Source organism: Nothoprocta perdicaria, unplaced genomic scaffold (assembly GCF_003342845.1).
Source record: "Nothoprocta perdicaria isolate Ctin4 unplaced genomic scaffold, notPer1 scaffold_186, whole genome shotgun sequence".
Classification (NCBI taxonomy): domain Eukaryota; kingdom Metazoa; phylum Chordata; class Aves; order Tinamiformes; family Tinamidae; genus Nothoprocta; species Nothoprocta perdicaria.
The window spans coordinates 935,462-949,796 of NW_020455049.1; the positions used below are offsets into that span (position 1 = coordinate 935,462).

Sequence of the window (14,335 nt, forward strand, 5' to 3'; positions counted from 1 at the left end):
AGCGGACCACTCCGGATGATGCTTTGTGGAGCAGCAGTTGCCATCTCTTCTTGGAAAATGGACAAGGATGAAGGGAGGCACACAGCTGGGCTCGGGGATGCAGGTCGCCACGCTGAATGTGTGGTTGCAGCTCAGTGATGGAAAAGCAAGCAGCCTCCGAGTCTTCTTGCCTTAAGAAAAAGGAAAAACAAAAAACCCACATGAAAAAGGAAAGAGAAGAAAAATCCCAGCAASCCCAAACCACAGTCTGAACTAATCTGCCTCATTCAGACTTCTCCTGCATTCTCATCTGAGCAGTTTCTTGTGACCCCRAAAGATAGAACATTTCTAGGAAGACGGCTTTGGATTCCAGCCCAGGACAAATCTTTTGCTGTCAACAAATGTGTTTGCACTAAATGTGGCTCTGCTAATGGGAAATGTGTTCTCCAACCTGGATGCTAGTCATTGAGTTTGGGCAAGTTTCTAATCGTATTTATATATCTAGGCATCCAACAGCCATTGATGTGTTTCTTTGCTATTTTCCTCCCTAATTTCAAATATTACAGAGTTCTCTGTATAAACTAAGAAAAAAACATAGGAAACAACACATGAATTCTAAAATGTGCAACCAGAATACCACGTCTTTCTTAAAGCTGTCCATACTGTTTTTGATTCTTAGGATTCAGYCCATCTCTTGGGGCTTGATGATGCATCAGTTTTATATTGATTTGTTCAGTATATTGCCTCAGTTGCTTATTTATCTCTCTCCATCAACGTGACATGCTGTGAAATACAAGAGGGCTTTGATCCAAATGCAGGATTTGTGTTTAAAACCTGCAAGAGAATGGAACAGGTCTCCAGCCAGGTTGGCAGTAGTGGCTCTAATTCCACATCCTCAGTGTACCTCTTTATTGTTAATAGGGTTAAACTGGAATTTGGAAAATCTCAATYAACTGAAGAACTCAGCTTTTCATTCTGGCTAATCTGCTGGCTTCCTGTTGTGCTTTGCCCTTGTTACAAAGAGGTAGAACCACTTCTCACGTGAAAATTTACAGCAGATTTTCTGACAGGAACTAAATCTTTGTGAAACGGTTTTGAATTAATAGCAACTTTCTGAAGTTTTCCTTCACTTTTACCCATGGAAACCAGTAAGTGGCATTTTTTTTCTCTCTTTAAACAAATGAGGATACTCCAACGTTGATGTCCAGAGCAATTTCTGGCCCTCAGACRTGCAAGCTACGCATGTAGAAGCAGCAATACAGCCTACAGTACCTTCCCTTACTTGGTTAGCATTTGAACAACACTGCAACTAATTCGTGTGGGGAAGAACTGCCCTAAGGGAGAAGAGGCTCTAGGTCCTGATGCTGCTTCCTCCTGACGTGGCTGGAGGCAGGATCAAGTTGGACAGCTCGGAAGCAGTGCTCAGCTAGTCACCAACATGCCTCTGTCTAGCAGGGGTTTAGTAGTAATATGCTTGCCCTAGCAACTGTACATCCAAGCATACCCACTTTCCAGCAGCAGGAAAGGACTTTATATATACATATATATATATATGTATATATATTATATATATACATCTGTTGTATAAGACTCTAGCTGTTGTAGTCGAGGCCAACGCCATTGTCACCTCGCAGGCCAGCTGGCAGCTCTTGTGACTCACGGTTGTTTCAATAAACACGGGTTTCTTGCACAAGGCCCTTGTTCTTCCTCCCTTCCCACCGTGTACGTGGATGCCCAGCTCACTTGGGTGTCCGAGTGATGAGCAGCAGTCGGTGYAGAGGGGAGCCCAGTGCGCCCGAGCAGCGGCGACGGCCGCGTGCAGCATCCCGAGGAAGAGGAGCCGCTGGCAGGAGCTCCTTGGCCACCGCCGCTTGGCACTGACCTCATCGGCCTCCCACCACCAGCGGCGGGCTGATGTGAGGGCAGTCATGTCCCTCGCGAGCCGAGGCAGGAGGCCAGGCTTAAAGACACGTTTGAGCAATGAATAAAGAGCGGAGCGTTTGTGTAGAAGGCATCTCTAACGACCAACTGGAACATGGACCTTGAGTGGGGTTGTGGTTTGGGTGCTTAAGTTTTTTAAACATTGAGTGTAGAGGTCTTATTTACCCCTTTTGTAATACTATCCAAGTGTAAAACTAATGCTATTCTGCCACATGAAAAATTGGAGGTTGATCGAATATTCTCTATCATGAATGTGCCCTTCAAGTCCAGTAGGATAAAAGATGCCTTTTGTTAAAACTTTAACATTGTGATTAGCAGCTCTACATGCTCCTCCTTCCCACACCAAATTTCCCTGTAATGTGGTGAATATGGGCAGGAGTCACCTGTCTGTGGTAAATAAACAGGAAAGGACTAGAATCGCCATTCCCTCCTCTCTTTTCTGGAGTCCTTCGTCATCACTGGAACCTCAGAAAAGCAGGTAAGTTCCAGGTCTTGTTATATGTATGTGCATATTTTTATATTTATATATATATGAAAATATATGTGTGTGTACAGCTGCAGTCTTCACACCTGTGCAGTGTTTTCTGTGGCACYGGCCACAACGTGGCCTACATTAAGCTTATTCCCAGAGGAGCTAACAGGCCTGGAGCATGGATGTTCCTGAAGTGTTTGTCCTTCTGAGGCTCTCCTAGCCACTGAGGGGGATTTTTTTGTGTGTATGTATRTAAGACTTATTTGGGGTATGGGAAGGAAATGATCTAAACTTACATAAACAAATTGTCTTTGGGGGGGAAAAAAAAAAAGTAGTAATCCAACACTATATTTTTAGTATAAACTAAGAAGACTACACTCTGTATGTCAAAGTGCCAGCAGTTTCACGGTCTTTATTCCCATTTCACGTGTTTCATAATACCCTGGAATTTCCCTGCAAGGAGAACCAGTGACGCAGCGGCGCTCAGCGGGAGAAGGGGCCATTGGAGGCCCTTGCCATTAAAAAGCAGCCAGAAACCAAGTTGCAGTTACTTTGATTAATAATTTAAGTCATCTTTGGATGGCTTAAGGTTACAACCTGGTAGTTTGGGATGGACCTCTGCTCCATGGGGGTGTTGAGGATGCTATTTCCCAGAAAACAAAAATAGCATCTCTAAACACACAGAGATTGTTTTTGTTTTGTTTTTGGAGAAAAGCTTGACAGATCTTGATACTGGTGTTATTTCTAACAGGCACAGAAATGACGTGTTTTCAGAACTAGCCTGCTGTAATTTTCTTCAAGAAATGGAGCCAGAGGTAGATGCTGCCCCCAGGAAACTTCAGTTTGTGCAGATGAAGGTTGGGAGACGTTGCATCAGGTAGGACTGTGGGGAGAAGCGCAGGAGGAAGGTGGGGAGCCGAYGAGCAGTGCTGGAGGCAGAGGCTGTTTTGGAAAATTACACGTAGTGCTTGTTTTACAGCCCTGGAAGTGGCTGCCAAACCCATGACTGGTTACAGGCCTGCGCGCSAGGCCGCTGTTGCCTGCGCTCCAGGTTGCTCCGCTCTCCGACACACTCAGAACCCTTAAGGTTGGAAGGGACGTCTTCCCGCGACTCCCAGYGCAGAGCCCTCAGAGAGGCGCCTCAGTGGGCCCCATGGGGACAGCAAGGCCCGCTCCTGCCAACCGCTCGTCCCCTGACAGGGAGCAGCCATCCAAAGGCATACGGAGGGCCAGGAAGCGCAGCAATTTCCAAACAAAACAGCTTCTTGTGCTCGGGGTGCCGTTCCCTTCCACTGCTGCCCCCGTGTCTGCGAGCCCTTACATATGGCCCCTGGCTGGTGGACGTGCTCGTTTTCTTCTCCAYGTTACGTTAGCGACATGCGATTCCCTCACAGGCTGCCCCGGCCTGCTCATGAATTACACATCTCCRCTACAATAGCGGCTCTGTGGCCTCGCCGCGCTCCTCCTGTCGCCCGGCCGAGCTGGGAGCGGAGCATCCCGCAGAGACGCGGCCGGCCCCAGCTGCGCCTTGGCCCTGCGCGAGCGCCCGCCTTCCCCTCAGAAAGCAGGGGCGGGCGAGGGGGGTCCGCCCGGCCTTGGGAAAGCGCCTTGGGAATTCCCAGAGGTTCCTGTGGACCTCTGGGAATTCCCGGAGGTTCCTGTGGACCTCTGCTGTCCAAGGATCTCCTCTGCTTCTGCAGGTCGCCTGCCTACATGGGTCGAGCGCTTCAGGAGGAGCTGGTGCTCTTTCTCCCCAGCACCCTCCCTGTGTCCTCCTCCTCCTCCTCTTCCTCATTATATAACTCTATCCATCACCATAGATACGTTGATATAAATATTTAAATATGGCAGACCGGCTGCGCAGGCGGGAACCATTTGCTGGGTTTATTAGAAACAGAAACTTCAGGCGCAGCTACAGGTTTCTGCTAGGCTCAACCCTCCGGAAGGCTGGGGGGGAAGGAAAAAAAAAAAAAAAAAAGGAAGAAAAAGCACAAGCTCCTGTGCTAAAATGGTGCTGCAGCTGGATTTGCAGACTGGGAAAAGGGGATTTGCCAACCCGCCTTCCGTCACTCCCTCCAGAGGACAAAAAGCTTTTGCTGGAAAATCTTGGATCTGCACATGAAACCTCTTTTATTCTTTATATTTTCTTTGCAAATGAAAGCAGTGTCTGAAGAGGTAGCACTGCCYATGTTAGCCCTCGCTTTCCTCTGCCCTAGCAATGTCTCCATGAGTCCTCCCTCCCTCGCTCCRCCGGCCGCTCCAGGGATTTTTGGGATGGCGCCGAGGGGCCGTTGCTGGACAGGCCTCCTGCAATGCAAAGGGCTGGTTTTCTCATGGTCTTTGCGTCACTTTGCGTGAGTAATAAGCTGTACTTGAAYGTCTCTAGTGCAGCTGCTCCTGAGGTGATGGAGCTTCCCCTGCTCGGCTGCGCAGGCCCAGGTGGTGCAGCTCGCCCCGGCGCGGGTCCCTGCCCCGCCACGTGCTGCTCTCCGACCAGGAAATTAGTCCATCTCTCATATTTTTCACAGAAAATAAGATCTGGCGATGAGAGCCAGCTAGCCCTTCACCCACAAAACAAACACGTATTTGAGCTGGATGTTTTTGCAGGGGGGTGTTTGGCGGTGACACCCTCCRTGCTAGCTGGGAGGGAGGCTGGGAGAGAAGGAGGGGAAGCCGTGGGAAGCGAAGATGTGCAACCACAGCTCCGCATGGATCCGGGATCCCATCCACGTGGGCAGAGAGGAGCTTCGCCCAGCCCTCCAGTTCCCTGGGGGCACCAAGTGTAACGTCGGTGTTTAATTTAGTGCCAGGCACGATGATAACTGCTTCAAGCCCCCGAGCYAACCATGCTGCGGGCCAGGGGAAGAAACAGGCTTATCTTCCCCGTTTTTATTTCTTTTTTTCCCTTTTTTTCACCCCTGGAAGGGCTGCAGAGGCTCTGCCCCCAGTGAAACGGGGCACCCCAAGGCCCCTGCAGCACACAGCGAGGGGCTCTGCCTTGGGAACGCGTCCTCGGGAGGCAGCTCCACTCGTGTTTGCTTTAGCAGACCCAGTGACTCATACCCATGGATGTCAACTATGCTGAAACCCACAAGCATGACACTCGCTTTTATAAACAGCATCCAAAAAAAAAAAAAAAAAAAAGCAGCAGACAGAGGAAAAACACTGCAAATATCTCTGGGCACCGCTGCTTCACTCTGTTTGAAGAAGCAATTGCAAATTTTGGGGGGTTGGTTTTCGATTCTGATCTTGGATTGTTCTTTTTTTTTCATGTTGTTGTTTGCCTGTGTTTCATTTTTTTAGACCCTGGTTTAAGGTTCCCATAGTCTTGGCAATGTGAGGCTTTCAAGATGGGTCGTTTTTTCTGGGGACTTTTCTGAACTTGCCTGACTTAAGTGTACACAATATGCACTGGCACTTGCATCAACTGCATTTTTTGGTCACGTTTTTGGTGCTGTGTACGTTGTACAGTAAGTGRTACAACGACGTACGGCATGAGTATTCAACAGCTGAAGTTGTATTCAGTCGTGGGAAACCGTGTATGTTGTTTTGACACTTTGCCATGATTTATTTCTGTATGTTAAGGTCAGAGTTTTCAAGCACAGCCTACTGAGCTGTTTAAAAACGTATATCTAAATTTTAGACAAAACTTGAAATCGTTTTCCACTTGCGAGTTTTAGCGAGGGCTTTGTTGGTGTGGCCAGATGTGTGACCACAGCTCAGACCCGTTAGGTTTTAGCCCATAACTGAGGACTTGACCAGTGTGTCTGTTGAGGGCACTGTGCTGCTGCTTTCTCTTCCCCTCTGGTCCTCGCCATCGGGGCAGAGATCTGCYGCTGGAGCTGTGGACAACACACGGCCCACCATAGACTAAAGAAAGATCCCATATATAGGACTGTGTCAGCTCTAAGCTGAATTATTTATTAATACAATTTTTCAAAGTCCATAAAGTTTTATTTTATCTTTGCTAATTTGCTTTCTTTTTTTCTCTAGTATAGGGAAATGAAGTGAAAGAAGGCAAGGACAATAACAAAGTCTGAGCTCCCTTGAAACAGTTTAAATGCAAAACTTGTGGCCGTGATCATGGTTGGGGTAGCTGCCTGTCTCCTGCCTGAAAACCAATCCAAGAATGTCTCTCCATACTGAAATCCTCTTCGCTAGACATTTGATTTATGTTCTTAAATGCTTTACAGTTGGATCCTTCCTCTCTCTTTCACAAACTTTCCAAAATTGTGCCTCTGGGAGTTTGAGGTTTTGCATTTTTTTCCTTTTTGGAAACAGCCATCTACACACATGAGAAGTTCCTGGGTTCACATGGGCTCTGCGAGGCCGTTTGCTACCGAGTTACATATTTCTGGTGCTCTTGGGAATCCGGAATTTGAAATATAAGTGTCAAGCTCCTCCTGCTATAGGCGCTTTGTCCAGTGTTATCTGCTTAGCTCTTTTGCACTGTGAACTGTGTTTTTTGCAGTCGAAATGTTTTTGTTTTATATTTGTAGCTGGAAAAGATGAAGGTGATGCAGATGGCTTAATCGGGCTGGTCTCTGCACGTCATTTATCTCTCTTGCTGCTGGTGGGTATGCTGGGAAGTGTGGCCCAGTGGTTATCTTAGGAATAGCCCATGATTTAAGTCCATACTCCCACAGCTTCTCCRTGTTTTTGAAGGCATCTCTTTAGGCATCTCATCCAAGWGGTYGCTCTAATTGCTTCCTCTCTTTGCYACTGGAGATGCTTTAATCAGATCCATGCCAGCTCCTTCCCTGCTGGAGCTGGTGATTTGTGCAGGAAAAAGGACGTTGTGGGATCCCATGGTACAGCATGGGAGCCGCTTCCGTCTCGTGCCCATCCCTTTCACCTCTGCACTGATTGGGACACTCTCCCCCCCYGGGATCGGATGGATTGTATGGATAATTTGGGATAGCAGCTGTGTGCACAAGCAGCCGTGCAAACCTCTGGCTCCCTGGCAGGGTTGAATGGGCGGACGCAGAGCCAAGACAAAGGCAACGCGGGAGGTTTTCGGCACCGGTAATTGGGGAACCGGCCCCTTTCTGGGGGCCTCTGCTCCCCCTTCTGTAGAGAGCAATTGATGGGCTATTAATGGGTGGTTTAAAAAGGGGGGAAAAAGAAAAAGTCATGAAGGAAGGTCCAACGGGAAAGGCAGAGTCCTRAAACAATTCAGCCATGAGGGTGATGGGGGGGATTTGGGAACTGYGTTGGCTCATCTTCCATCTCTGTGTGTAGAAAACGTTTGCTCAGCTATCAGATTGAATTCCCACGTTCGGGAATTGCGGATGCAATCACAGCCTTCAAACTCCAGACTCCAAATCTGGTACCCCACATGGTTTGGTTAGAGGAAAGTGTCCGGGCAAGGAATGAGGTCGTTTTCCAGTTAGGATTGTGCAAACAGCAGCTGTGCCGAGGGCGGCTCCTGACGCCCTCCGAGGCTCTGATCCAATTGCCTCGTCCCCTTGCCAAGAAATCTGCCAAGGCACGAGGGTGCCCCTCCGAGCATCCCGAGACTGCTGCTGCACTGTGGATGTTGAGCAGAGGCCTGTGGAAAAGCCCCAGCCCCTGTTGGCCCTGCTGCTAATTGCTGCCTTTCCCCCGCTGTGACTCGGGAATCCCAAAGGATCCCAAAGGCAAAGAAGTCCATAGAGGAGAACACCAAGCCAGGCGGCGCGGTGCAGGGCTGGGGATAGGGTAGCGGGCAGGACTGCGCTTTGGGAAGGGGAGGATGGGGGAATTTCACCCTGCTTGCGCTGCCYGGGGTTGGTTTTGGCTGCAATTTTTAAGCCGCGTTACGCCGGGCTTGGGCAAGCTGAAGCTGTCAACACGCGTGACCCAAATCTCTTTGGGTGGAAATCCCGTCGACGCTGGTGTGACCCAGTAACTGAGACCCCGCTCCTGGGCGGCTCTGCGGAATGCTGGCTATGGGCTGCTGCCGAAGGGGGGGGAGGAAAATAATAACTAAAAATAAAAAAATAAAAATAAATAAATAAAAAAAGAAACAGGAAAGGGGGGAAGAGGGGAAAAGGGGAAAATAATTATAAAAAAGAAACAAGAAAAGAAAAAAAAAAGGAAAAAGAAAAAGGCGAAAGAGCTCGTAAGATCCAAGCTTGGAAAACAGAAGACTTGGGGAAGGAGTGAGGGAAATGCTTTTCTGAATTAAAATCTAACCCGGAATCTATTAAAAAATATGAACCTAGGGATACTTTGTAATGCATTATTATTATTAACTATTATTATTATTTATTATTATTTTGCAGGCGTTTTCCCTTTCTTTTTCCTGCAGGCTTCTGGCCCCTGGAGCCGCCGCCGCCGGCCCGCGCTGGAGGAGGAGGAGGAGCAGGAGGAGGAAGAGGAGGAGGAGGAGCGGGGAGGAGGAGCAGCAGGGCCGGGGGCGGCGCGGGAGGCGCCGCGTTATCTCCGCGCGCGCCGCCCCGGCAGCGGCAGCAGCGGCGCGGAGCGGAGCGGAGCGGAGCCGCCATGGGGGTGGAAGGCTGCACCAAGTGCATCAAATACCTGCTCTTCGTCTTCAACTTCATCTTCTGGGTGAGCCCCGCACCCGCCGGGGGGGCGCGCAGCTCGGCCTCGCTCCCCCCCTTAGCCCTTCCCCCCCCCGGGGTTGCTTTATTTTATTTTATTTTATTTTATTTTATTTTATTTTATTTTATTTTATTTTATTTTATTTTATTTTATTTTATTTTATTTTGCTTCATTTTATTTTATTTTGCTTCATTTTATTTTATTTTATTCTACTTCATTTTATTCTGCTTCATTTTATTCTGCTTCATCCTATTTCCAAATCCGATGTGGCCTGCAGATGCAGCTTTATTCATTTATTTATTTATTTTCCCCCTCGTTTTAAAATACACAGAGGCGTATTTTGCTAAATATGTGTGCATATCTGTGTATGTTTTTATATGTATAACGTGTGTGTGTGTATGCGCATATATAAAGCCCAAAGCTGCATCCTTTTCCAAGAACGAGGGGAGTAGCCTCCTTTTATTTATATATATATATATAAATGTATATGTATGCAAGTGTGCATGCCTCTGTGTGTGTGTATATATATATATATTTGTGCATGTATAAATATAGTGCTATAGATAGATTTTTATTTATTTATTTATTTATTTATTTATTTCCTCCYCCTCATCTCYTGTATCCCAGCCCGGGCGGTGCTGGGAGCCCAGCACCCCACTCCCTGCCCCACGGAGGGGTGCCAGGAACAAGGAGCTGGGTAGAAGGAGAGGGTTTGGTGCTGCAGGCTGGTGCCGAGGGCGCTTAGGAAATGGGTGCGAGTTGGAGGGCGAGGGAGGGCGCGAGGCGCAGGGAGGAGAGGCGCCGGGCGCGCGCTGCTTGTGCGTGGAGAGGTGCAGGGTGCCCGGAGCGTGGGCGCCTTGGGCTGCTCCCGCTCGCGGGTGGTGGCAGCGCCGCGGGGCACGGAGCGGGTCTGGAGCATTGCGCCTGCCGTCGGATGTTCCTGGGGCACGTGGGGTTTGTCCCCCCAGAGGGGAATCTTCACAAGTTAATTCGTGGGGATCGTGTGGGGAGCGTGGCGAAAACCCTCCCGTCTCCTGGTTTGCGCCACACGATGGGTAGGTTTGTCCTGGCTGCGACCACCCTGGAGCGGAGAGGCGCCYGCTCCCGGCGCTTGCTGCCCTCTCGTGCCCCTCCCGGACACCCTGCGTGGCCGATGGAAGCGGCTCGCGGAGCGGGAGCGACGCTGCCGCCCGGCGCGCGCCTCGCACCGATCCCTGTGCCACTGCCCGCCGCGAGGGAGCCGCCAGCCTGCCCGTTCCCAGCGCTTCCCGTAGCTCCGGGTCGGCGGCATCTCGAGCCCTTGGGTCACCAAGCGCCCAGGGAGGGAAAATCTGGTGTTTTTATATATATATATATATATATATATATATATATATATTATTGTTTTATTCCTAAACGGGTTTTGTTGTTGCTTGGAACGTCCTCTCCGGGTGCGGGCAGTGCTAGAGGTGGCAGCCGGGGAGGTCAGGATGGATCCCCAGCCCCACCCAGGGAAAGCCGAGTCCCCAGAACTCCCTGCCCAGCACATCTGCTGCCTGCTTGGACGGGAAGCACCCGTTCCACAAGCCTTTGGGAGGAATCTGGCTGTTCTTTTCGCTCCTGYGCCGAGGACCCCAGCCAGGAGGGCGAGGGAGCCCCGAGGAGCCCCGTGGGCTGYGCTGGGCCCCGCTCGCCCGCGCGCTGCGGCTCCGTTAGCCTTTCCCAGGGTACGTGGAGCAGCCCTGGCACTGTCCCATGGCCCTGCCACGGAAACCTCCGGACACGCGGGGCCTGTTGCTTCGTGCCCTCCCGAGCTGCCGAGTCCGGCCGGAGCTCAGGCTCGCTTGAGGCCACCGTGCAGCTCTGCGGTTTTCCCTGGCGTGGTTTTGGGCGAGGGGAAGATGACAAGCTCTGATGGTGATGTTAATTGATGCCTGATGATACCTGCAGCACAATCCTATTTTTTTAACCATTTTTTCCTCCCTTAAAATGATGGGCTAGACATGCATAGTCTCYTCTCCCAAGTCCTTGCCTGCAGACTCTCAGCATTCTCCTTGTTCCTCCCAAGTTATCATGCTTATCCAGGGGCTCTTTCTTTCCTCCTTGTCCCAGTTTCCTGCCATTCTTGTCGCAGAAGCCGCCTGGTGTAGCTGCAGGGGAAGAAGGGCCGCCTAGGTGACAGGGGCCTGGCCGGAAGGATGTGCGAGGGCTCTGCACAGCTATTGTTCCCGAGCTCGCTCGCCACGACCTGCGTCGCGTTTGCAGAGCAGCTGCTGCTTTAGAAACTCGGGCTCCGAGAGGAACGCGAGATCCTTCCTCTTTCCTTGCTGCCGCTTTTGATGCCTGCCCTACCCAGGAAGCATCCTGATAGTGTTAATTCCCTGGAAGCTTCAGCAAAGGATCCCTCCAGATTCTTTCAAGGAGAGGTGGGGAGTGTTTCTTGCATCACACATGGTCTTCTCTTGATCACCTTCTCACAGCATGAGAGAGCAGGGGGTCTGCTCTTACTTGAGTTTTAATGGAAGCGCTTTGTGCAAAGGATTCTTCRGGAGTTGTAGGCGCAGCGTACTCCTAGGAGCCTAATTTCCCCAGGGTATTTCTGGAAGGTGCCTGTAGTTTTTCCTCTAAGCTCCAGCCTGGGCTGGCACATTTCCAGTCGCCTTGGAAGGTGCAGGCGGTGGCTCCGGCAGCAGCAGGAGGTCTGTGCTGTGCAGCAAGATGGTCCCGCAGGGACTCGGGCTTTGCGTGGGCGCCGGGGAGGCGGCGGCAGGTTGAGCGGCTCCGGCCGTGCCCCGCAGCCCGTGCAGGCGGCTGCTGGCACCCCGAGGAGCCGCCTGCGCCCGCAGCGAGCGCAGCGGCAGCGCGTGTCCGCCCGCGTGTCTGGGGAGGGAGCGAGAATAACCCTCGCCTCACTCTTGGGCTGTCTTTCCRTGATTACCCTGTTCTCATTGCGCTAGCTGTCTCAAGGCTGGCTTTTCCCTTTGTTACTAAGGCTTAATTTGCTGGGAGCCGCTTTGTCGCAATTAATGGCGCTTTCTGAGCAGCCGGCGAGTTCGGCCGTGATTGAACAACGGCCCTTGCAACACTCGTGCGTTCTTATTTCAGCCTGCGGCCGAGGGGAATTCTAGGTGTAGCAGTCAGCAGCTGCAGCCAGCAGCCAAACTGGTATTTTCTTCCGGGGAGGGGTGCTGCTCACGGCCTTATCCTCACGCTGCTCTTTCCAGAGGCAGCAGTTGCACGGAGACGCCCCGGTGCCGGCGGCCGAGCCCTGCGCCGCCRCTTGCCGGTGCCCCCTGGATCGAGGCCGGTGCCTGGCGTGGGATTCCCGGCGCCCAGCTGGTTAATACGCGAGGGTCGTTCCGCTCCTCCCGCTCATTTGCCCGGCCTCTGCTTTGCCCTGTGCTGAATCGAGGCCAGGGGGTGTTGGCAGAAASGAGCGCGGGGCCGAAGCAGAGGTTTGGCAGGCGCTGCACTTGCTCAGCATGCTAAAAAGGAGCCCGAGACGGTGCTCGGGAGGAAGAGAGGAAGCAATTCGAAGCCTCCGCTGYGTTAACAAGTGAGCAAGAAGCGGCGATAAGGTTTTCAAGGAGTTCTGTTGTGCCGATGGTGGGTAAATAAACTGACCCCCCTGCGGTTTCCTCCCCCTCTGCTTGCCCTGGCAGCGCCGGGGAAGCTGAACAGAGCCCTTGTGTTGGAAAGCGAAAGGAGAGCTGGCCCCGGTGCCAGCYGCCCCGTGCCAAAGCAGCAGCCGCCTCCGCGGGAGCCTTGGGGGCTCCTTCTGCCAGGGCCCCTTGTCCATCCGTCTGGAATGCAAAGGGCTGGGCTCGCTGGAGGACGAAGAGCAGCGCCTCTGGGCAGCGTTCAGTAGACCTTGTGMCTCGTTTCGGAGAAGAAACCATCCCGTGGGCTGCCAGCAGCAGCCRTCGAGCAAAGCGGTGCAGGAAGCCAAGGGTGGCGACGGGAGAGCTCGTGGCACCGGGAGGGCGCCTGTGCTGTGCCAGAAACTGAATGCTTAACCCAGGTACCTCTCTTTTCTTAAATCCTGGTGTGCACGGCTCAACCAAGCAGCATCTTTGGGGTGTTTTGAGAGGTATGGAGGAACCAAGGGGTTCTGGAGTTCTCTGGATATCAACACAGCTAAGCGAGTACCTTTGGGTTGGCTGGTTAGGTTCCCACAGGCCAAATGGTGGGCATGTGAAACACCGTCCTGCGTGAAGGCAGCTGGACACCGGCTCCTGTGCTGCCAAAGAGGAGCTTTTCTCAGACAAGGTCAGTGCTGTGGGCACAGAGTTCTGCAAAACTGAAAACTGCAAAACTGCTCTTCCTGTCCCACCCTGGGTGGCTGACGCCGACTTGAGCAACCTCTGAAAGAGACGTTTCACTTCTCCACCTTGCAACACATGGAGAAGAAATGGTGCCAGGTCACTTAGCAGCCGCTTTGCTTCAATCTTGAAGCACTTTTGTAGGGTGGACGGTCCTTGCTCGTCACTCTGGAGCTGGTCTGGGCTGGACGCTTGGTGGGGCTGAGCTTTTTGTGCCCCGTGCTTTTTGCTGTGCCCTGGGCAGAGTCGAGGGCGGACAGGTTGGGCTGCATCTACTTCCCTGAATCAGTCAGATCTGCTGTGCAGCGTGTGCAGGGCCGCTCTGTCTGCAGCCCTGCTTGAGCTGAGCACCGCTGAGAGCCTCCCTGGAGAGGCTGAAGAAAGCCAGAAGCCAGAGAAGTATTTTAAATATAATTAAGCCTAACCAAGGAGAAGTTGTTGGGCTCTGAGAAGGATCACCCCGGCTTATTATCTAATACAGCCTGTGGCAGCCCTCCAGATTCGGAGCGCTGCTGCTGCACTGCCGGAGAGGTGTCTAATTAAAAGGAAGAGCGTGCTTTGAATCCCGTTTTCCAGACAACACGTAATTGTTGTCTCTTGCCTGTGTATGTGGTGTGGGAGAGTCCAAAGGGCATTTCCCGATCTGGCAATTGCCCCCCAGAATTTAGAAAGCAGGTGCTGAGGTATTTTGCTTTAGTGAATGGGCGAGGATGTGGTAATAGCCTAAAAACTGCCGGCCTTGCGGCTCTCTTGGAGTGACAGGGAGGGGTGATGGGTGCTGCAGCACCCAAGTCCTGTGTGAGGTCATAAAGACAAAATGGTGGTTAATGTGGTTTGCAGATCTGCAGCAGAAATGGAAACCGCTCCATAGATTAAGAGAAGAGCTTGAGTTTGGTTTAGGTTGCCACTCTCGTGCAGGCCTGAGCACAGCTTAAACTGGGTCATTTTTGTTTTGGTTACTGGTCTCCCTGGGAGCTGCACAGGGCATTGCAAACACCAGCAATGTGGCACTTTCCCAGCATCATGTTCCAGTCGCTTTGGGTTTGGGCAATGTACAGTCAAACACGTTTCCACGTGTATTGGAACACGCTGCTAC

General features: G+C 51.7%; 1 protein-coding gene across 1 annotated transcript in view; it reads left to right on the forward strand.

Annotated features, from left to right (window-relative positions):
* The first annotated feature begins 8,852 nt into the window (after positions 1-8,852).
* The window catches only part of CD81 (CD81 molecule), a 30,886-nt gene continuing 25,403 nt past the window's right edge, over positions 8,853-14,335 (forward strand). The window contains exon 1 of the mRNA XM_026036772.1: positions 8,853-8,944. Coding sequence (XP_025892557.1) covers positions 8,879-8,944 — 66 coding nt within the window. The 5' untranslated portion in view covers positions 8,853-8,878. The remainder of the gene's footprint in view (positions 8,945-14,335) is intronic.